We start from the raw sequence: 25,702 nt of genomic DNA, 5'->3' as shown, positions 1-25,702 counted from the left end.
TAGAATTTCTTTTCCAATTAATATAATTTCAAATGCACTTAAGATACACATTCAAAGACATATTTGGTGACATAATACGAAAAACTAAGAAATATCTAAGCATTTCTAAATTTCATGATGCACAAAACAATGCAATAAAGTTTTCTTAAACTACAGATATTGTCACATTAACAGTATTTCCCTGCAAATGAAAAATTGTGTTCCTCTATGGTTTCTTCAAACTAGCACATTCAAAAAAAAAAAAAGTCAGAAACTATACTTGCCAAACCCAGCGTACTCAGGCCAGGTGCTTGAGGCCATGTCCCAGCAACAACAATCCTTATAACTAAAATGGGGATCCAGAGACGAAAAGCAATTTTAATGCGTTCCCTGGGCACTTGCATGAGCAATTGAATCAGAAAAAAAAGATAAAGGAAGAGAGTAAAAGAAATTGCAGGAAAGAAGGTTGTCTTAATAAAATCTGTTTAGAAAAAAACTGGACTGCTGCAAATCCGTACAGCCTCAGATGCTTCTCAGATGATTCCTGAAGTAACCAGATATTCTTTAGCACACATGGTTCCCTTGTATCATTACATCTTTTGTAATCTAGCACTCTTGGAAAAATAGTATTTTTATTATATTCTTTCTCAGAAGACACCCCCCTCCCTGATATTAGAGTCCTTTCTCTTTAAATGGGTCAAGACACTAGAGTATTTAGCTAAAAATATTTTTGAATATACACAAGGTATCCTAATTGGGTCAGAAAGTGATTTTTAAGAACTCATCTCTAACTAACAAATTGCTTCAAAAGGAAATAACTTTCCTTGCTTATTAATCATGTGAAACACGCAGGTCAACATTCCTGAATTACTTTTCAAATAAGTGTAAACATGGACCAATGCTGCAAAGTTCAATACTGCACTAGCTTCTTAATAAAAGCTATCTGACGCAACATTTAAAAAAAAAAGAGAGATGCAGGAAGCTACGGAAGACACTCCAACTGAAGAGTACAACAATAGCTATATCAAAATTAACTTGACCTCACGTTTAAGTGGCTTTGGCTAAGATTGGTTCAGTATTTTCTACATTATCAACAGTGTGATTTCTATATAATCATGGGCAACAACTGAGTAATAAGCTAATTATCTTTAATATGACCAAAAGACTTTTACAAAATTGTCCCCACTAATGTCCTGACAATTGGTTTATGTAATTTGTTAGAGACATATGAGACAATTCTGAGAGCTGTTCAAAATATCACACAACTGTAGTAATTTGAAAATACATCAAAGTTTTCTCCTGGACTTTTTGTATAATGTTAAACCGCCAAAACTTTGGTTGTCTAAAAATTGGGAATTTAAATATAGTGAAGCAGAGAACTGTTGGTTTAGGCCTTCCTTTTAAATAAAAATTTCAATAGGACAAACATCATTGCCAACATCAAATTTGAGACACAGTAGAATTATATTTTGTATGGTGTGTGTGAGGGATATTACATTATGTTCAAACTCTTTATGTAAATGATGTGTATAATATTTTTATGACAATCTATATTTTAGATGTTGCACCGTATTTCACAAAATATAAGCATTTAAGAGTTGAGGAGTATCTGCTTTTAAAATGCTGAATCTTTTGATCAGAAATTCTAACTATAATTAACCAGATAAGAGAACATTTTATGATAATTTGCTGTTATGTCACTGTTGAGGTAATATAATAAAGAATAGGAATACACATAATAATGCTGCAATACTGGTGTATTTTTTAAAAATTTGTTAATGCATTGTGAAGTGCAGAAAAACTAAAGCAAGTACTGCAAAATCAAATACACTTTATGGTCAGTTATTATAAATATATAAACATAAATGGGTAGAGAATGTAGAGCATATATCCCATCTAAAAGGAGCTATGAATGAATAAATTCCAATTGATAATGGCTAGATAGTAATGTGGCACTGATGCTATCTAGTCTTCTGATGTAGCAATAGAAGTCCAGAGTTTAAGTGTAAACTTTATTCATTAAAAATAAAAAAAAATTAGGCAAGACAAGCAAAATCAATCTGCAGAATATACTCAGCTTTCTAAACTAAGGAATCATCAGTGTTTTTTGTTTATGCAAGACCACTTTCTGGCACTCTATACTTACCTTTTATGTCTCAGTTCCAGTATAGACATTACTAATCATATTTTTAAACCTTTCAGAGTTTTGACAGTTGGAAAAACTCAAATGGTGGTATACAATAATTTCTAGGAATCTGAAGGTGTTATCTTACATTCTTTGGCAGGGTCACATCAGACATAACCTCAGATTCTGCATCGATGAGGTGATATCCATCTGCTGAGCTGAAGAAAATCTTTAGTCTTTTTTCAGAACCAATAGCCAGATCAACTGTCACTGGCTTATGATCAAGTGTTGGAAATACCTGTGAATATAAAACCAAATATGGCCAAAAGGCCAAAAATGACATTCTAACTAAGGCAAAAATTCCCTCACTCTTTTGTCAGGTTTATAAGTGTACAAAACCCAGGTGGATTTTTAAAATGGCATATTGTATTTAGAGACCTGTGTATTACAGTTTTTCTTAGATCTGTTATTACAACAAAGAAATAATTATGTTCAATAGCTTCAAAATATTGAGTTTCTCTTCAAAGGTCAGATTGGCAATGATCATAAGAGCCTTGTATGGCCCTGCATTCTGTTTGCTGTCTTCAAGTTCCTTGCCTTGAGCTTCAGCAAATGAAGGAGCTCATCTGGTCTCTTAAACCGGTTCGCTGGATCAGCTGCCTGTATTTTTGCCAGTATTCGTATATAGGCTTGATAGGACATGTAGTCTCCTTCAGAGTCTGCTGATTGATCAATGCATACTTGGTAGGGAATGAAAAGGGCCAGACATGTTAACCTACCATATACTGGGTATGTACTATAGGCTCCTATGGTTTCTAGTCCAAAACAAAAGGCCAAACAGGATTCATTGCCAAGATCAGATCACGGTAGAGGACTGAGCATCACAGGATACACCATACTGTAGTTGTGAGGTGGGAGTCAAGAACTGCAGTGAGGACTTGGACAAGAACTGTGTATCAGGCTAGACAGACTGTTGGTACTTATTTCTTCGCTTTCCAGCTCCATACCAGGCAGCTCTGACCAATCAGCAGACACCCAAGAATAAACCCATATCCAAATACTGACAGCTGAACCAAGGCCCAATTTAGGGAGATCAGATCAGGGATGTGATGTGATTTGTCTTAGGGTTGACTCAGACTGTATATACAGTCATCTGTATAATTTATAGAAGAACATAGTTATTATGCAAATAGACATTGGCAGGTAGTCATAAGAATTTGCTCATCTTTATTGTATACATGTGATGTGTTCCCTTACAAAATATACCATGTAAACAGATCCTGACTTAAGATACAAAAGTATTTCATGAATACCTTGCTGCATCTGTCAGGATGGGTCCCTATCAGTGCTTTGTTAAAACCTGTCTATGGATCAACTAGTTAAAAATCACCTGGAACATCTGCTAAAAATATCAATTCCCAGACCCTACTCCAGACCCACTAATTCAGCCTGGTGTTGGGTCTGAGATCTAAACCTTTACCAAATGTTCCAGCTAATTCTGATATACATCCTAGGTTAGAAGCTACTGGACATGATAGAATGCTGCCAGTTCTTTAGTCAACCCTCATTACTATGGAATAAATACAAAATAATTCCATTTAAGTAGAATTCTGGAGCATTATAAGTAAGTTACTCTAGATAAAAACAGTCCCTCATTTTAAGGTTAGTTGTTTAAGACACTCAATTGTTTATTTATGTGGCCTATCCATAGAAGTTCAGCCAAACTGTAATAAAGTTAGAAAGAGTACTGGTAAGCCTAACCACCATGTCTCACAATATTAATAGATATAGAGAGAAATGTGTTTAGAGTTCCAGCTTGGAAAGAATATAGACCCATCCAACCCCTTCCCATACCCACATATTGTGGCCATGGTAACTGGAGCAAAGGCTTTCTTTTCCCTCCTTTTTCCTCCAAGGGTGTTCCCCCTCTATCATTACCATACCTTTCTTTACCTTCCCTCTGCTCTCTATCCCCCACTAAGAGAAAACAGGGACTTTCTCAGCTTCAATTTATTGGGGTGGCACCCAAAGCCTGTGTTTGGGGCTCTGAAAGAGAAGGTCTTCATATTGACTACAGGAATTGGGAGTGAGGCGCTGGTGGGGAGGTCCTATAAGGGGAGGGGCCAGGGATTTCCCTCGCATTCTCCCTTGCTGTGGTGCCTGTGAATTGTCTAAAAAAGGGTTAAACAGTAATTACTGACATGGTATATTCAAGTTACATTAGTGAGACCCCATCTCTACAAAATATTAAAAAATTAACCAGGTGTGATGTATGCCTGTAGTCCTAGCTACTTGGGAGGCTGAGGTGGGAGGATGGCTTGAGCCCAGGAGATCAAGGTTGCAGTGAGCTATGATCATGCCACTGCACTCTAGCTTGGGCCAGAGTGAGAGAGTGAGACCCTGTATCTAAAAAATAAACAAACAAACAAGCAAGCAAACTAACAACAAAATTTCATTAACTATAGAAGAATGGTATATACTTCTGCATCTGTATTCCAAGGTACGATTCTGTTCACAATTTCTTCTCAAAATAAAAAATCATATAATCCAAAGAAAAAGGAGATCACTCACTTTAATAGCAGTGCTTTCATCAAAGGACTTTGGTGCCCATGCATAAAGGTGAATTGATGATTTCAAAGCAATTGCAATATATGTTGTTTCTTCATGTTGGACTATAATGATAAAACACAAAAAAGTAACGATGCCACAGAGTTAACAAGAACACTCAAGTATTTGTATTTGTCATAAAAAATGCCATAATCACAATTTAAGAGCACAGACAGTATATTTTTGGGGAAGCTACTTGGTTACAATTTGATGCCCACAAAAAGGTAACAAAATTACTGTATAGTTTTATGGAGTATACATATTCGCCTTCAAGAGCACTCTAAATTGTACACCAAAACATTGATGAAAGAAATTAAAGAAGACCCAAATAAATGAAAAAAGTTCTCCTGTTCATAGATAGGTAGATTTAACATTGTTGAAATAGCAATATGGTCCAAAATTGTCTCCATAGATTCAATGCAATCCCTATTAAAATCCCAATGGCCTTTTATTGAAGAAATGGAAAAGTTGATCCTATATTTCACGTGGAATCTTAAGAAGCTCCTAATAGCCAAACAATGTTGAAAAAGAAAATCTAAGTTGGAGAACTCACACTTTCCAATTTCAAAGCTTACTGCAAGTTACAGTAATCAAAGCAGTATGGTACTAAATAACATAAGGAGAGACATATAGATCAATGGAATAAAATTGGGAGTTGGCAAATAAACCCATACATCTATGGTCAATGGTGTTATACCATTCAATAGGGAAAAAACAGTCTTTTCAACAAATGGTGCTGGGACAAGCGGATATATCTATGCAAAACAATAAGGTTGGAGTCCAAATTTCACACCATATACAAAATTAACTCAAAATTGATCAAACACCTAAATGTAATAGCTAAAACAATAAAACTCTTGGAAGTAAACATAGGGATAAATCTTGATGACCTTGAATATAGCAATGAATTCTGATATTTGACACCCAAATATAAGGCAAGAAAAGGAAAAAAAAGATAAATTAGGCTTCATCAAAAATTAAAAATTTGGGGCACCAAGGGAAACTATCAAGGAAGTGAAAATACAACATACAGAATAGGAGAAAATATTTGCAAATCATATTCTGATGAGAGTCTAGTATATGGGCCGGGCACAGTGGCTCACGCCTGCAATCCCAGTACTTTGGGAGGCCAGGGTGGGTGGATCACTTGAGGTCAGGAGTTCGATACCAGCCTGGCCAACATGGTGAAACCCCATCTCTACTAAAAAAAAAAATACAAAAAATAGCTGGGTGTGGTGGCAAGCACATGTAATCTCAGCTATTCGGGAGGCTGAGGCAGGAGAATATCTTGAACCTGGGAGGTGGAGGTTGCAGTGATCTGAGATCACTCCACTGCACTCCAGCCTGGGCAACAGAGCGAGACGCTGCCTCAAAAGAAAAAAAGACTCTAGTATATGGAATACTTAAAGAATGTTTACAATTCAACAGCAAAAGGATAAGCAAACCAATTAAAAAACAGGCAAAGGACTTGAATAGACATGTCTCCAAATGGTCAGTAAACATATGAAAAGATACTCAACAACATTACTCATGAGGGAACTGCAAATTGAAACTTTTATGACATCCCACTTTACACCCATGGGGATGGCTAGAATAAAAAGACAGATATTTACAAGTGCTCACAAGGATATAGAGAATATAGAACTCTCATACTTTACAGATAGCAATGTGAAACGGTGCAACCACTTTGAAAAACAGTGTAACGATAGTATCCAAGAGAAAAAAAACCATACATATCCACATATGAAGATGTATGAAATGTTCGTAGTAGCATTATTTTTAATAGCCAAAAAGTGGGAAGAGTGCAAATGTCCATCAACTGATGTATGGATAAACAAAATGTGGTATATCCATACAATGCAATACTACTCAGCAATAAAAAGGAATTGCTGATACATGTTATATATAATATAACATAGACAAACCTTGAAAATATTATGCTAAGTAAAAGTCCGTCATAAAACACAACATAATATATGGTTCCATTTATAGTAAAAGTCCAGAAGAGGCAAATCAATAGAGAAAGAAAGTCCTAGGTAACCATTTATCAGTTTATCAATGGATACCTAGGACTTTGAGTGGTAGAGGGGGAAGTAAAGAAGGATGGAATGGGGGTAACTGTTAATGAATATGGGGTTTCTTTTGGGGATGATAAAAATTAGATCATGGCGATTGTCACACAACTCTATAGACCTCCTAAAACCCATTGAATTGTGCACTTTAAACAAGTGTATTTCATGGTATGTACATTATTTCAATAGGGTTATTTTAAAAGGTAAATTAAAAAGTATAAATAGGTATATGCTTGCTCTTGATTAGCCCTTCTGGTTCTTATGGAATATGTTGTCTTACCCGATAGATTTATACTTTGTGCTATAAAGCCCTTTCTTGGCTGCAATTTCTTCTGCCATCCCTACGCATTCTCTCTCTCTCTCTCTCTTTCTGTCTCTCTCTGGGTCTAGCTTACTCTTGCATTTTCTTTTGCATTGCTCCCAAGTAGGTCAAAGGAGCATGATTACTAATCCTCCAATAATAAAAAATATTCTCTCTTAAGAAAACACTTCCTATATATTTAATATAGGGTAGTAATTGGTGCCAGTTCACTGTCTTGTGGATCTTGGAAGGCTATGAAAATACCAGGCAAGTATGATTTGTTCTTGTCTTCCTATGTGAAGATGCTACTAATTCCACCTGTCAGTGGGACAAATGCTTTTTGCTGTTCTGAGAGCTTAGGTGGACTGGAATGGGGTCAGCCAGGAAAACTAAACTTAACTAGTCCACCCCTCACAAAGAGCACAGATTTGCAATATGAGTAACTTTGTGACTATCTCTTACTGAACTAATATTTTACAAGTTAGGAGGAAGTAGTTTTGCTATATAAACTCCTGAGTTAACATCTGGGGATATCTTCCACCTGTAGGACTATCGCATTTGCATAATATGATTTGGAGGGAAGTAGTGATACCTAAACCTGGAAGAAACTAGTGTATTTATTTAATGCTTAAATTATCTGGGTACTCATTTCCCTCTTTAGTGATGTATGTGTACATATGCACACACATACAAAAACCTACCCTGAGAAAGTCACTTTATATGCAGAACAATAATGGTCAGTCAGGATAGAAATATCCCATTGCAATTTATATAATGTGATTCCAGCTATTTCTCACCTATGCCACCAGTTCTGCCTGAAGAGGCAATTAATGAAGAGGGAAAGAAGCAAAAGAAGGCCGAGAGTACAGGGGGATTTGCTTCAGAAATAGAACAGAATGGGATGACATTAGCTCACGGTTTTTTATAGCCGAGAGCAGGATTCTGAACCCCTAGGGTTGTTACATCCTTTCACAGTGGATGGTTGTGAAGAGACAGGGTATATGAAAACATTCTAATCAGATGGAAAACAATTAGTGATTATATTCATTAATATCAACAGTGGGAGTGAGAGCCAGCAGATCATAGAATTTTCTTTCTGACTCATCGTTAAGTTTCCTGGACAGTATTAGGAGGGATTCAATCTTACTGTTGCTCCAAAGAAAGAGAATATCATATGCATCTCCCCAAGTTTGTGAAGATAAATCAAGACCATTTATATAGCTGAAGCTATATAAAGGCAAGAAAAAAAATCGGTTTATCTGGAATATTCGGGGTGACTGGGAAAGAAAGTAAGGTGAGGAGGTAAACCAAACCTAACATCAATAACTATTTTAGTCAGTCAATGTTTTCTCAAAAAAAAAATCAAGATTGTAACATAGAAGACCTGGAAGATGTGTCAGTGAAATTTACTCTTCTTTGATTTGAAGTTGCTGTCTATAGCCATACCACCCTGAACGTCCCTGATCTTGTCTGTATTTGAAACTGCAAATTGTTTCCTTTCTCTGCTTTGCCTTTCATAATTATGTAGTTCACCAAATGAAAGGATGCAAAATTTATATAGCTGTAGTAAACATGAAATGTGGCTTACGGACACTGAAGTGTTCACAGCCTGTTAACTTATCAATAGCTTTGCAGGCTTCCTCTGTCTTCAGCATTTCTTCTTGCCTTCTTTTACTTTCTGGATCATTATTCAAAATCTTGTTCCTCAACCAGGTCAGATGATACACCCGAAGTCTGTTCTTATGACCTGATAGATAAGAAAAGATACAGTATTTAAAATCAGTCTTTCTTTTCATATATTAGAAGAAAAAAAAGTAAAGATATTTTGCCTTTTAAAAATATTTTTATTAACGTAAAAAGCACCTTAAAAAAAAACTGCATTGCAACAGAATCTCCCATTCAGGATTTGGAAATATGACAGATTATTTTAGTCTCTCAATTCCAAGAGATAGTCAAAGTATCTACCTATGTGCCTCTCAGAGGGGGATCTAAACTTTTTTTGGGACAAGTTAAGCCTTCCACTATGAAGGCAAGATAATTACCATCCATTCATTTGTACCTTGGCTATTCATGAAGTCATGACTCCTCTGGAGTTCAGAGACCTAAAAGCTGTCCCTGGTAGTGTGTTTGTACGAGAGGGGTGGCTGAATATTGACTGTTAAGGTATTCAGGGACAGCAATATGGGTATCTTTGTGTTCTGTCATTCCAGCATGCTTGTAAAATAGTTGAACAGTTTCATTATATTTTCCTCCAACTAAATCTATCGTTAATATTAATTTCCTAATTGTAAATTTCATCAAATTCTTACAATTCAGTCAGGAAACACAGGCCATGAAAAAATCACACATTTCTTTTCCCCTATATAGTGACTTTATAATCATTTTTCTTTGTCATTTTTATGGTTTATTATTACATGATTTCTAGGCCCAACAATAGGATTCTTACTTATATGATTAATCTTTCATATGTTTTTACACAACATTTTTGAAGCAGTGTTAGGGTCCAGATATCTACATCTATGTGATATGGTCTCGAATTTTAATCCAAATAGTAATCCCCATGTGTTGAGTGAGGGACCCAGTGGGAGGTAATTGAACCATGGGGCAGTTACTTTCATGCTTTTCTCATGATATTGAGTTCTCATATGATCTGATGGTTTTATAAGGGGCTTCTCCCCCCTTCGCTCTGCACTTCTCCTTGCTGCTGCCATGTGAAGAAGGACATGTTTGCTTTCCCTTCTGCCATGATTGTAAGTTTCTTGAAGCCTCCCCAGCCATGTGGAACTGTGAGTCAATTAAACCCCTTTCCTTTATAAATTACTCAGTCTCAGGTATGTCCTTATAGCAGCATGAGAATGGACTAAAACACTACCGCTATTCTATTTCTTAAATGGTAAAATGAATTTGTGCTTTAAACTACTGAGTACCTTCTTATACTGATGTTCTCAGTACTGTTTGATGGAAAAATATTCCACATTTGAGAGAAGCTCAAGAACTACAGAAGAACATATTTGGGTTAGAGGAAGTTGGATAAAACGTAAAGAAATCTGTTATACAGATATGTGGTCTATAAGCCACCCAGATGTTTTCAAAAAATAAATATTACTTCTACGTACCTTAAACAATTATAAGCAACTGACTATAAAACATGATTTAAAAAATCATGAAGTCTGAGCATACCTCTAAAGGGATTTCTCCTCTAACCAAAATGTAAAGCCAAGTTAATCATTTTAGGAATAACACAAAATCATTAGTGTGCAACATGGCAATTTGTGCACTAATTATATATAAAGCATGTTATATATAATAAAATATATAAACGCATATAAGTGTCTGTGATTAGCATCATTTTATTCACATAGACAAACCATATTTTCTTACTTTTCCTCCCTTTTGTCAGTCATCTTTTGCCTATAGTCAGCTTTAATGTTGGTGCTTTCCTGATACTAAATGCTGTTTAGTAATCACGATCACTCTTAACACTCATTTACTTGCTTTCTTGTATTCTAAGTTTCAGGCTCTGACTGACCAAAACTAAGAAATTTAACTACTATTTGGAAAAGGTGTAAAGATCTTTAGGGGATCCATTCTTGTTACAAACTCTACCTGTAGGCCCTTGTGATAAGGCTATATACTAAGGACAAGTCTCTTTTGTATCTGATTATTGTTCACTTTGTTCTTTGTTGCTTCTAACACCTCACAAGAACGGGACATGGTGGATGTTGCAGTCCTGTGCATGAATGGATGAAAATTAGAAATCTGAAGTTGTAGGAGGCTGCACTGGAGAGAACATGCAAGGATGCAAATGTTGTGGTTTTTCTTATCAGTAACCTAGGTTAGGTACTTTACAATAAAAGGAAGTTACTTTAAATTGTAAATAGATAAGATAATACAAGTAGGAATGTCTGGTGTCCCAATTAAAGGTTATATTTAAAGTGCTCTTCTAGGAACACTTTAACCTGAGAAAGTCTTTAACCCAGTTTGCAGACTAATTAATCTGCATAATTACTCAGCTAATTTTAGTTCTTAAACAAACCTGAGATGGTAATCAGCAAATTGAGTGGCTCTAAGACTTGAATCTGGCGGAATGGTCTTCGCCTTATAAGTTTAGTAATGTCAGCCTTTCCACTTCTGTCCATCAGATATAGATTAGATCGGGTTCCCAACAGCAAATTGACTCCTGTTCATATATAAAAAGTGCTATATTAGCTCAGATTATTTTTCATAATTGCATCTATATTACTATTTTTGCTATTCTAGTATGCTGATCTATGTAAATATGACTTATCAGTTTAGGCTATAATCACCTCATACTGTGTAACTATGTACTCTCTACCAACAGAACAAATTTCAATGAAATACATAAAACTATAGAACATAATTCCCTCTGGCAGTATTCCACTGGCTGGCATCTCGTATGCCATCTCACAAATGGAAATTTATGGATATATTAGCACCCTTTAGTAGTGTTCTGAACTTTATCAAAATCAATCAACCTTTTTGAAAATTATCATTAAACATTCTTAGTCTAGCACATACAAAGAGTTCAATTCAGCTCATTTCTCATCTCTAAACATAAGTAAATGTTTGAATGATTTTAAAATAATTATATGTAAATAATTGTTTTTAAATTGAATGATTCTATGTTCATGCATATATTAAAAATTTACTGTTGCCAAATGCCTATGAAATTAGTTCCTGCCTTCATGGATCTCAATTTCTACACTCTCTTTTATTTGCTGACTGGCTCTATTTGTTCAAATATAAGCACTGTTTAAAGACCAAATAAGAGGACTGAAATAGAAGACAGAACTAAAGTTAAATTACACTTCAAACTACTATGGGAGCTTTTCACCATAAAGTGACATAGGAAATAAGCAGCCAACTAATGTAACAAGATAAAATTTCACAGTCCTCCTTGCACTTGGAGCATACCTGTGCTCCATGAGCATAAGGAGAAAACTTAAGTGATTTTGCCTTCATTTTCTCACTCTGTCTTTAACCAGTTCTCTAACTCATGGCCAATGGCATGTTTAGGAGCTGCATCTTCTTCTCACAGGGGAATCAGAGAAGGAGGAAGAAGTATAGCCAATTTTTACAATAATCTTTTATTTTTCAAAATATAAAATTACACGTTATAAGAATGGATTATTAGACATTAACTACATTTCTAGGTAGTTGCCAGACTGAAATATTCATGCTATCTTGTTGTTTGACACACTAAATTAGCAGAACTTTGAGATGATTTTTAAAAATTCTTTAATCCATATAATTACAATGTTTATTACCCTTTTCTATTTTTAATTTAAAACCCTGTCCTTTGTTCAATCATACATTAAGCAAAATCTATGAAATTGCAAGACAGAGGTTGGCATTTACTTTGGATTTCTCCCTTTCTTGAATTCATTTATTTTGTTTCATTTGTGATTCAGATTGGCTTGCGGTAAAATATTGTCTCAGCATTGCCAATGTGGTTATAATTCTTCTGAAAAAAAGGATTTTAAAAAGTCTATCAGAGTTAAGACATTATAGAAGGAACTTTCTCTACAAATTTCCAAGGCTTTTTAAAAACAAGATCCTGCAGAAATATTTCTTGGAATACCTCATAAAGTATCACATGTTGAACACTACCCTAAATTAGAAATACGAAACTTAAACTTTCAAACAATCATAAACTAGTCCAGTTGTGTATATATATATATAAAATATAATAAATATAATATATATAGAGAGAGTCTTGCACTGTCACCCGGGCTGAAGTGCAGTGGCGTGATCTCTGCTCACTGCAACCTCCACCTCTCAGGTTCAAGCAATTCTCCTTGCCTCAGTCTCCCAAGTAGCTGGGATTACAGGCACCTGCCACCACACCCAGCTAATTTTTTTGTATTTTTAGTACAAAGTTTCACTATGTTGTCCAGGCTGGTCTCAACTCCTGACCTCGTGATCCACCTGCCATCCAAGTTAACTCAGGTTTAAAAGAAATAGAATACAAAGGTGGGGGCCGTCAATTCAAACATCAAACTGCACTGAGTGAAAAAAAAATCAGCAAAACCAATTCTGAGCAAATTAACTACTATAAATATATTTTTATTGTAATGACTTGGTAAGAGTAAACAAATATTTTATGTCTATGATTTTCACAGGTTTGCTACATAAAAATATATTCTTTAAGAAAACAAAACAAACTCACCCCACAAAGAACCACAGCAGATCTCAGAAGTGAACTCCTTTTCATACATGTGGATTAGTGGTTTTTTACATGCAGGAGAGACATAGAGTGGGTTAACATTGACTTCAGAGGGTTGCTTAGGTGATTCCTCAGGTACTTCTACGAATCCAGCGTATACTGCAAAGATGTAAGGGGAAGATAATAAGAGAAATTAGTAGTTCTGTGCATGATGGAGTTACAGAATTTTTTTTTAAAGAAAAATCTGCACCTGATGGAGTTATAGAAAAATTTTTTTTAAATTACTCCACTGTACAGCTTATATGCTACAGTGCTTCCACAAATGAGACACGACTTAGCCAAATTTATTTTCTTTGGCTAGATGTCGTGGCTCACACCTGTAATCCCAGCTCTTGGGAGGCCAAGGTGGGAGGATCATTAAGAATCAGAGGTTGAGGCTACCATGTACCATGATCATGCCACTGTAATCCAGCCTAAGTGACAGAGCGAGATCTTATTTCAAAATAAAAAAACAAATAAATTTCTTTCCTTTTATTGTATTTTATTTTTTACTGGAAGTATAGTTTCAGTAACTCTGAAACCATCAGATAACACAAATCGTGATGGCTAAAATACATTGTTGAACACGAATATATTTTAAGTTATTGTGATTAGAAAACACACATAAATCCATATAAGGGACTCAATTTCTCAATTGTAGCTCAAATTTAGGTACCATAAAGATTCAGTAAAGAGTAGATGTTTTAAAAGCATATATCAATCTGAATTTATTTCAAGTGAATGTGAGAATAATTTGATTCCTAACAGATCATGAAGCAGTGGTTAAACACTATTTAATATGTGAACAGATAGTAGCATTTAGAGATTATATTGAACACACTCACAGATGGCACTGGCAAAGTTAGCATCAGCAGACATCCCAGAACCTTTGGAAGGAGATGAGTGATTGGCAGAAAAATCTGATTGTGTTGATGATTCTGATATGTCCTTATTGTCACTCTCATGATCAGGTGCTGACGGTGCAGCACCTGAGTCAATGGCATTTGAGGCCTCATTTCCACCACCTGGCTCCTAAAAGAAGTCCAAAAACCAATTTTTATTTCATTAGTAGGTTAACAGTGGGAGAAATATGCCTAGTGAGGGGTCGTTTGAAAAACACAATGCAAGATCTATAACATCTACATTCTTATAAAATCCACATTTACTAGAAAAACTCAACAATGTCATCAGAAGGAGAAAACTAACCTATTATTGAGATGACTGATGGTACAGGAGAAAAGCAAGGAGCTATAGGTTCCCAACTGTACAATTTGAGACCTAACATTTGTGGAATTTTTACCATGTATCAGCTACTGTGCTAAGCATGATATTTAGATATCTTTGTGAATCCTTACCATAGCCCAACAAGTAAGTATAATTATCTCCAATTTACTTATACAAATTTAAAATTTAGAGACAGTAAATAATGTATTCAGTCATAGTACTAGTAAGTAGGGGAAGCAGAGTTTGAAGCCAAAGTCTGTCTGATTCCAAAGCATATATCCAGCTATGCTATGCCAAACAGCCTCTTGAAAAAATATAAAGCACAGTGTAGGGGTGTCTGTTCTACTGCTTTAAGGTATCTTCACAAAACTGAAAGCATGAAAAACCTGCATAAATAATTTTCAAATGATAAAGAAAATGAAGGCAAATCAACCAACACAAATCCAAGAGCGTAAACATGCATCACTGAAAATGTAACTGGCTTCCATTAACTTACAAAGAAGATACTCAAGGATAAAAGCCACGAAATGTGACAATTTATGTGGTATGCCCTGTCCTGTGGGAAAATATGTCAACTATTGTTGGTAAGTTCTTCTGTTGATAAGCTCATCTTTGTGTCTAAACAGTGATTCTTGGCACTGAGAGAGCTGTGCTATTCTGCAAAAGACTGGTTTTTATGACCTTTTCAACCACAAAAACATGGTATGACACCATGTCCTTTTTAAATTAAAATGAAAGGAAGATCCACTTCCTCTATAAATTTCCAAAACATTCCTTGAGATAACTGGAGATAACCAGGGTTGCTATGAAACTTACGTTGGGACATCCTGTTTTAATGTCTTTAATTAAGATAGATAGATAGATAGATAGATAGATAGATAGATAGATAGATAGATGATAGATAGATAGACAGACATAGATATTTTCCCACTGACACTGCTTTCCCATTAGAAACCATCCAGGAAATTTCCTTCCTTCCTTTTTTTCTTTCTTTTCAAACTTTATTGATTTATTCCATAATTACTGTGTGCCTATCATATGCCATGTCCTTGGTTAGACACTGAAGTTGGGTGAGTTGGTAGACAAATAATCATGGAAGGATTAGACATAATTATTTCCTTTAAGAGTTCACAATATAGTGTGAAAGAAAAAAAATAAAATAACTAACAATAATACCATAAGTACTAAATTGGAACTATGGACAAAAGGTTTGTAAGTAGAGAGGAAGGGATATATAACTCTGCCTTGGGAAGTCAAAGTTGATACTTGATTTGGCCCATGAAGGATTACTAATTTACCAAGCAGAGAAGAGGTGAGGGGGCAGCCTTCCAGAGGAAACAGCTTGCACAGGAGCGCTGATTCATGAAAGAGCATGGCATCTCCAAAGCCAGTTTGTGTGACAAGAAAATAGGCTAGGGGAGTAGACTGGCATAATCTTTTTTCTGTCTGGAGTTCCACCTGTGTTTTCAGATATCCAGATACTCCCCATTTCTCAAGAATGAGCTCAAATACCACATGGTTCAGAAAATATTATGTGTGATAATTTCTATTGATGTAGCATCTGTCAACTACTTGAGTATTTTAAACCTATTTATAAAGTCAATAAATGTTTTGTGAATGACAAAATCATTGTCTAAACACAGTATATTTCTTGAATTAAAATTTTATGTTATCAGTTGCTCCAGAAGTTAAGCATAGCCTGATTACATGATATAGCAATGCCTCTCCTAGCTATATACCCCCCAAAAACCTGAAAGCAGGGACTCAAACAGATACTTGTACATCAATGTTCACAGCAGCACTTTTCACAATAACCAAAAGGTGGAAACAACCCAAGTTTCCATCAGTAGATAAATGGATAAACAAAATGTGGTGAATGCATAAGATAAAACATTATTCACCCTTGAAAAGGAATGAAATTCTGATACATGCTGCAATGTGGATAAACTCTGAAAACCTAAAAAGTGAAATAAGCCAGACACAAAAGGACAAATATTGTATGATTCCACTTATATAAGTCACCAAGGAAAAAAAGTAGAATAGAGGTTATCAGGGGTTAGAGGAGGGGGGAAACAAGACTTAATTGTTTAGTTTGTTTGGGATGGTAAAAAAAATAAGTCCTGAAAATGGATAGTGGTGACAATCCCACAACATTCTGAATGTAATAAATCCAACTGGTTTGTACACTTAAAAATGGTTGAAATGGTAAGTTTTATGATATGCATATTTTACTACAATAAAAAAAACTCAGAAAAAATAATCGGTTCCAGTTGGAGTGATGTCAGTAAGATAGCTTATTGGTGGCACCTGGTGCTTGTCCCCCTCACAAAAAAAGGACAAAGAGAATGAATAAACAGAGTTCAACTGGTGTGTCTGAGGGAGAGTGTTGGAGTGCAGTGATGGGGTGGTGAGGTCACTGTGTAGCATGGAATCTCAAAATGGCAGCAAAGAGAGGGAAGTGAGGTACTCTGCTTCTGCTGCCCCATCTCCCCTACCATGATCAGCTCAGAGCCCGGAATAAATTCTCCTTATTGGGAAAAGGTAAGCAGAAGACTCTCATCAGCCCCAATTGCCACCACAGACAACTGTAGTACTTACTACAGGAGAATCTCATAGTCCTCACAAGCCCTGAGTTCATTTTGGGAAGGTGCCTGAAATTCATGTGTCTGCATTGCTCCAGATAAGGAGCAAAAGTTGTGCATTTCCCACCAACCCATGACCTAAGCTGCTGCAGCCTGGTGCCATCTTGAATCTAGAGCCACTGCTGAAATACACTATGTTCTGGGGGCCAGTAAACACTGTGCCTCTCCAGTCTTGCAGCTCCACTGTCATTTCACCAAGCCCCAACTGATGGCTGAAATGCTGTGACCCTGACTGCTCAGATCTTGGGCCCAGGAAAGGTCAGCCATAACTCCAGTACTGCACATTGGCGAAGCCAACTCTAGGCTGGCTTAACTGCTGTGCACTTGCAACCTTGGCCAGAGAAACAGCTCAGCAGCCTTGATCCCAGTAAGCCAGACCCCAAGCTAGCTGTCCCACCCTGTGTGACCACACTCTTGCCCAGAGAAGTAGTCTGATAGCTCAACACTGGAGGGCAAATTCCTGAGCCACCCAACCCACCGCATGTGCACTTTTGCCTCTGGACTGAGAAACAGCCTGGCAAGCCCACCCCTGGCAAAGGTGTGCCACCTCTGCCACAAACTTTTGCAGCCTGGGCCAGTGAGGTACTATCAAACATTGCTAATGTATATTACAGCATAGAGACCACACTGCTGCATCCACCCAGAACCAAAGTCAATGCACCCAACCCAACCAACACCCCAGGACCCATCTATGGACTAAGTCTTTCCTTATGAAAGCTACTCCATAACATTATAAGAAGCAATTGCTCCATCAGATGGACAGATATCAACACAAGGACACAAGAAACATTAACAAATAAGGAAACATGATACCTTCAAAGGAACATAATAATTTTCCAGTAGCAGACCCAACAGAAAAGAAAAAGTGAAGTGCCAGAAAAGGAATTAATAATAATGATCTTAAGGAGATTCAGCAAGATACAAGAGAATACAGATAGACAAATCAATGAAATTTTAAAAAATCATGATCTGAATGAGAAATTCAACAAAGGAATAGGTATCATTAAAAAAGAACCAAACAGAAATATTGAAGATAAAGAATTCAATGAATAATATTAAAAAATACAATACAGAGCTTCAACAGCTGACTAGACCAAGCAGAATAAAGAATTTCTGAACTTGAAGACATGTCTTTTAAAATGATTCAGGCAGAAAAGAAAAAAGAGAAAAAAAAAGAATAAAGAGAGCCTATAGAACTTATGGGACAACATTAGGAGGACGTATTTTTGAATTACGGGGGTTCCAGAAGGATGAAAAGATGTAGAAAACTTATTTAATAAAATAAAAGCTGAAAAATTCCCAAGTCTTGGGAGAGAGATATGAACATCTAGTTTCAGGAAGCTCAAAGGTTATCAAATATATTCAACTCAAAAAGTTCCTCCCAAAGAAAATTACAGTGAAACTGTCAGAAGTCAGTGACAAAGAGAGAATACTAAAAACAGCAAAAGGAGAGTCTTATCACATATAAGGAAATCCTCATTGGACTAACAGCAGATTTCTGAACAGAAACCTTACAAGCCAGGAGAGAATAGGATGATATATTCAAAGTGCTGGAAAAAACCTGATAGCCCAAAATAGTATCACCAGGAAAGCAATCCTTCAGAAATGGAGAAATAAAGCCTCTTCCAGATAAGCAAAAAGCAGAGGAATTCATCACCACTAGAGAGGTCTTACAAGAAATGCTTAAGGGAGTCCTACATCTGAAAGGAAAAACACAATAACAACTATCATGAAAACATGAAATTATAAAACTTGTAAAGCAGGTATAGAAAGGTGAAATAGAAAGGAATCAAACCTTATTACTACAAAAGATTACCTAACAACATAGATTAACAATAAGAGAATAGAAAAAAAAGGATACACAAAACAACCAGAAACAATTAACGAAATGACAGGAGTAAGTGTTCACATATCAATAATAAACTTGACAGTAAACAGACAAAATTCTGTAATTAAACATATAGACTAGTAGAATGGTTAAAAAGTAAAAAAATAAAAATAAAAAAATAAAAATACCCAATTATATGTTGCCTATAAGAAATTCACCTTGCCTGTAATGACACACACTGATTGAAAATGAAGAAATGGAAAAAGATATTCCATGTAAACAGAAATCAAAAGCAAGTGTGAATAGCTACACTTATATCAGATAAAACAGGTGTTAAAAGTCAAAGAATGTAAAAAAGAGAAAAACACGGACATTATATTATGATAATAGGATCAGTTCAGCAAGAGGATATAATAATTATAAATACTTATGGACCAAACACTAGAGTACCCAGATATATAAAGCAAATATTATTGCATCTAAAGGGAGAGATAAACTACAATATAATAATAGTTGAGAATTTCAACACCTCACTCTCTGCATTGGACAGATCATCTACACAGAAATCAACAAAGAAACATTGGATTTAAACTGCAGCATAGACCAAATGAACCTAACAGACATTTATAGAACATTTCATCCAACAGCTGCAGAATATGCATTATTTTCATCAGCACATGAAACATTCTCTAAGACTGACCATATGTTGGGACACAAAACAAGTCTCAAAACATTTTTCTATATCAACATTATTATTGAGTATCCTTTATGACCAAAATAGAATAAACTAGAAATCAATAACCAGAGAAACATTCAAAACTGTAACAATATATGGAAATTAAAAATATATGCTCCTGAACATCAATTAGCCAATAAATAAGAAGGAAATTAAGAAATTATTTGAAGCAAATGAATATAGAAACACAGCACACCAAAACTTATAGGAGACAGCAAAAGCAGTATTAAGAGACAAGTTTATAGCAATAAATGACTACATTAAAAAAGTAGAAAGATTTTGAATAACAATCTAATGATGCACCTCAATGAACTAGAAAAGCAAGAACAAACCAAACCCCAAACAAATAGAAATAAAGAGATAATAAAAATCAGAGCAAAAGTAAATGAAATTGAGACTCAAAAACAACACAGAAGAAATACAACATGAACATTTGGCTTTTTGAAAAGATAAACAAAATGGACAAACCGTTAGCTAGATTAACTAACAAGAAAGTATAAAAGACCCAAATAAAATCAGAAACAAAAAAGCAGACATCACAACTGATACCACAGAAATACAAAGAATCATAAGAGACTATTATGAAAAACTACACAGCAACATATTAGAAAATCTAGAGGAAATGGAGAAATTCCTGGACACATACAACCTAGCAAGATTGTACCAAGAAGAAATAGAAAGCCTAAACAAACCAATAATGAATAATGCGATTGAATCAGCAATAAAAAGTCTCCCAACAAAGAAAAGTCCAGTACCCTATGGCATCAGTGCTGCATTCTACCAAAGATTTAAAGAGGAACTAATGTCGATTCTCAAACTATTCCAAAAAAGTTGAAGGGAAGGGAATTCTTCCAAACTCATTCTGTGAGGTCAATATGACTCTGATCTCAAAACCAGATAAGGACACAACAGTTACAACAAACAAACAAACAAAAACTACAAGCCAAGATCTCTGATGAAGATAGATGCAAAAATAATCAACAAAATACTAGCAAACTGAATCCAATACCATATCAAAAATATTATACACCATGATCGAGTGTGATTTATCCCAGGGATACATGGGAGATTCAACATATGCAAATCAATAAACATGATACATCACATCAATGGACTCAAGGACAAAAATTATATGATCATGTCAAAAGATACCAAAAAAAGCATTTGATAAAATTCTACATTCCCTCGTGATAAAAACTCTCCACAGTTTGGGTATGGAAGTAACATACCTCAAAACAATAAAAACCATATATGAAAAACCCACAGCTAACATCACACTGAATGAGAGAAAGCTGAAATTCTTTCCTCTAAGAACGGGAATAAGACAAAAATATCCACTTTCACCACTCTTATTCAACTTAGTTCTGGAAGTCCTAATCAGAGCAATTTGGCAAGAGAAGGAAATAGAAGACATCCAAATTGGAAAAGAGGAAGTTAAAGAGTGTCTGTTTGCAGATGACATGATCTTATAAATAGAATATCCTTTGACACTACCAAAAAATTCTTAGAATTGATGAACAAATTCAGTAAAGTTGCAAGATACAAAATCAGCATAGAAAAATCTGTAACATTTGTATATACCAACAATAACCTAGCTGAGAAAGAAATCACAAAAAAATCCCATATACAGTAGCTACAAAATAAAATACTTGGAAATAAATTTAACCAATGAGGTGAAAGATCTCTACAAGAAAAACTATAAAACATTGATGAAGGAAACTGAAAAGGACACACACACAAAAGGAGAGGCAACATATGCTCATGGACTAGAAGAATTAATATTGCTAAAATGACCCTACTATCCCAAGCAATATACAGATTCTATGCAATCCTTATGAAAATACCAATGACATTCTTCACAGAAATAGGAAAAAAATCCTAAAATTTGCATGGAACCAAAAAAGACCTAGAATAGCCAAAGCAATCCTGAGGAAAAAGAATAATACTAGAGGCATCACAATATCACATTTCAAAATATACTACAAAACTACAGCAACCAAAAAACAGACACACATACCAATGGAACGGTATAAAGGACCCATAAATAGATCCACATATTCATTTATCTCATTGTGGTTGATTTTTGATAAAGGCATCAAGAATATTCACTGGGGAAAGAACAATGTCTTCAATAAATGGTGCTGGGAGAACTAAATATCCATACGCAAAAGACTGAAATTAGACCCCTATTTCTCACCTTATAAAAAAATCAACTCAAAATAGATTAGAGACTTAAATGTAAGATCTGAAACCATAAAACTACTAGAAAATATAAGAAAATGCTTGTGGACATTGGTTTGGGAAAAAAGAATAGGACCAAAGCACAGGCAACAAAAGCAAAAATAGACAAATAGAATTATATCACACTAAAAATCTTCTGCACAGAAAAGGAAATGATCAACAAAGTGAAGAAACAACCTGAAGAATGAGAGAAAATATTTGCAAACTATTCGTCCAACAAGGGATTAAAATCCTGAATGTAAGAAACTCAAACAACTCAACAGAAAAAAGCAAATAATCCAACATGTATACATATGTAACAAACCTGCACGTTGTGCACATGTACCCTAGAACTTAAAGTATAATAAACAAAATGGGCAAATGATTTGAATAGACATTTCTCAAAAGAAGACTTAGAAATATCCAACAGATAGATGAAAAAAAATTTCAACATAATTAATCATCGGGAAAATGCAAATCAGAACCACAATGAGATATTATCTCATCCTAGTTAGAATGGTTATTATCAAAACACAAAAAATTAATGTTGGTGAAGATGTGGAGAAAAGGGAACTTTTATATACCGTTGGTGGGAATGTAAACTACTACACCCACAATGGAGAATGGTATTGTGGTTCCTTATAAAACTACAAATAGAACTACCATATGATCCAATAATTCCACTACTAGGTACATATCTTAAAAAAAGAGGAAATCAGTGTATCAAAGAGCTATCAGCACCTCCATATTTACTGCAGTACTAATCACAATAGCCAAAATAAGGCATCAGCCTAAGCATCCATCAAGAGATGAATTGATAAAGAAAACATGACATATATACAGAAATAAATGCTATTTAGCCATAAAAAAGAATGAAATCTTGTGATTTGCAGCAACATGGATGAACCTGGACTCAATGTTAAGTGAAATAAACCAGGAACAGAAAGATAAAAACCACATGTTCTTACTCATATGCAAATGCTAAAAAATTGGTCTCAAGTAACTAGAGAGTAAATAGTGGTTTCTAGAGGCTGGGAAGAGGAGTACAGGAGAGTGATAGAGAAAGGCTGGTTAAAGGATCCAAATGCATGACTAGATAGGAGATATAAGTTCTAATATTCTATAGCACTATAGGGTAACTATAATTAACAATAATTCATTACATATTTTCAAATAGCTAGGAGAGAGGATATTGATTGTTCCCAACACACAAAAAAAAATGATGAATGTTTGAGGTGATAGACATGCTAAATACCCTGATGTCATCATTACAAATTGAATATATTAAAATATCACTCTGTACCCCATAAATATATACAATTATTAGGTGTCAATTAATTTTTTAAAATATTTTTAAAAAGTGTGTGTCAAGAGACACTACCTCAAATATGTGATCTGAGTAATAAAGGCAAACAAATAAGAGATTTTTGTCTTTGGAAGTAAATAGGAACCACCCAAATTAGAGGTAATAAGGATCCACCTACAAACCTATAATTAAAAATGTTTAAGGCCTTGGGGTATATGATGAAAATCTATTTGGAATGGCTAGAAATGCTACATGTCCCATGAAGAAACACATTCGCAATGAGAGGAGTTCAATCTGCTTTTCAAATGGTGCATTACCTCCTGTAGATATTCAAAGTCCTGAGACGCAGGTCTCTTCAATCCTGGACCATCTGTCTCTGAGCAATTTTCTTCTCCATTGAGTCCAAGGGCTCCACTCTCTTCACTGGTTCGAACGACTCCCTTACCTCCATCACCCTCACTGCCTCTTCTTTCACTGCCTATATTGGCTGCATGTTCTTCCTGATCTCCAATGGCTGCATTGTCCTCACTGGCTGCACTTCCTCCATGGCTTCTATTGGCTCTATGGCTTCTATAGCCTCTGTAGGCTTCCTCTTTTCCACGACTTCCATCATAACCATCTTGCTTGCAGCTTCCATCTCTGCCATAGCTTGCCCTGACAACAAGCTCCAATTAATGAAAGAAAGTCACGCAATAAAAACACATTTGAAAGTTAGCAAGTAGAACAGAATTAGGATGTGTCTTATACATATCTACCATGCCCAGGCTTGTCTTTGTTCTATGTGAACACTACTGGTATGATAAAGAAAATAAAAATGCCCCTATGTCTTCTCAGTCTTATGTAATGATTAAAGCCATAGCCACCACCAATTTCTCAGATGCATTTGGATGGCAGAGGGAAGAGAACTTGTATTCTTTGTTAGGTGCATGTATTAGGTTAACAGCAAGAATATGTAGTTTTTTTCTTAAATATATACTATTTCATGCATTAGCAACTTCACAGACACATGAATGATTAAGCCTATGTTTTAGCCCAACCACAACATGATTAATTCTTCTTGCAGTATATCTAGTTTGTGTTCATTTCAACATGTGCCTTGATTTTCTAACATGTGTACTGACTGCTTTGCTATAGAACTCCATTGGTCTACTACTCCCACCAAGGAAGTTCAGCAATACATACCCCATGTCTTGTGGAACTAAGTTATTTAATTAATTGCTAAAAATACTAAGCTTAACAAAATGTGTCAATGCTCTCTTTTTGCATAGGAAACAAAATTAAACATGCGTGCCTGTGGTAATTCTAAAAGTAAATTTATTTCATAATGGAATTCTTGATAGACTTTTTTGGTTGGAAAAAATTAAAAGAGCTCTTGGTAATTTCTCCACCAATTAAACAGATAAAGATCATCTTAAATTTCATATATATATATATATATATATATATATATATATATATAGTGATATCACAAAAGTTTGAGAAATGAATAGCTATGTTTGCAAATACCAAGACTTCATCTTATGCTTGTTAAGTTACACACTTTCTTTGTTGTCCTTTCTCATACTCAGTATAGTTTTATAGAGTAGGATGATTCAGTGGCAGTAATTTTAACAGAAGCATCTAGACAATTCCAGTTATAAAGAAACTAATAAATACTTGAATGCTTATTTTAAAATACGCAAATGACACAAAATTAGATGTTCTGCATTAGAACAATTTAAAATACATTATTGACAATCAAACTATTTACTAAAATGCAAGTGAAATTAGGTCACTCTCTTGGTAATAAATTTTGAAAATAAACCAAAAATGCAAATAGCTCTGCAGTCATAAAACATGGAGAGTATAAGTAATTCAAAAAAACCAACCTTGGACAACTAGGCGCCTCATAATAATTATTATTTACATCATCAACAAACTTATTGTTGTCATCATCATGGTCTTTACAAACATCATTAGCCTGATCAACCTGGTTATCCAAGTCATCATTGCCATTGGCATGATCATAGGTATCTTCAAAAGTATCATTAGACTCATCATCATCATCACCATCAGTATCAGCACTGGCATCATAGAGTTCAACATAATCACCATCCTCTTCAGGTGGCTGAATGACAGGTGCAGGAGTTAACCAATCATTCCGGAAGATTTCAGAGAGTGCATTATAGCCTACCCATTCGTTTGTCAAGTATACAGGGGGTGATATTTTTCCTACTTTAAATCCATCTGGAACCTGTGTGCACAAGAAAGGTTAATGTAGCCTCTAGTAGCTTTCATTTTCTTCTAGATTGGAAAGTTTCCAAGCTGACAACATTTTGAAATATATTTTAAACTGAAACAAGTATGTTCACTCATTAGATGGAGCCAAAATTTTAGTGAGGATGAGATGTCAAAACCCAAACATCAGACTGTGATTATTAGTGGCCTTTCTGGATC

The 25,702-nt window shown here is 35.2% G+C and overlaps 1 protein-coding gene across 3 annotated transcripts in view; it reads right to left on the bottom strand.

The window, feature by feature from the left end:
- NRK (Nik related kinase) overlaps window positions 1-25,702 on the bottom strand; it is a 135,613-nt gene that overhangs the window by 9,580 nt on the left and 100,331 nt on the right. For 2 of the 3 annotated variants that reach the window (XM_016943991.4, XM_016943990.4), the window contains exons 18-25: window positions 25,135-25,499; window positions 23,584-23,920; window positions 14,156-14,342; window positions 13,275-13,430; window positions 11,121-11,264; window positions 8,673-8,831; window positions 4,676-4,776; window positions 2,253-2,402 (exon numbers count right to left, since the gene is read on the bottom strand). In XM_016943991.4, coding sequence (XP_016799480.1) covers window positions 2,253-2,402; window positions 4,676-4,776; window positions 8,673-8,831; window positions 11,121-11,264; window positions 13,275-13,430; window positions 14,156-14,342; window positions 23,584-23,920; window positions 25,135-25,499 — 1,599 coding nt within the window. Of the gene's footprint in view, window positions 1-2,252; window positions 2,403-2,701; window positions 2,845-4,671; window positions 4,777-8,672; window positions 8,832-11,120; window positions 11,265-13,274; window positions 13,431-14,155; window positions 14,343-23,583; window positions 23,921-25,134; window positions 25,500-25,702 lie in introns of all 3 variants that reach the window. The other variant, XM_016943992.3, reaches the window with a different exon arrangement.

This window comes from Pan troglodytes, chromosome X (assembly GCF_028858775.2).
Source record: "Pan troglodytes isolate AG18354 chromosome X, NHGRI_mPanTro3-v2.0_pri, whole genome shotgun sequence".
NCBI classification, from domain to species: Eukaryota; Metazoa; Chordata; class Mammalia; order Primates; family Hominidae; genus Pan; species Pan troglodytes.
This window is presented reverse-complemented; position numbering and strand designations above follow the sequence as displayed.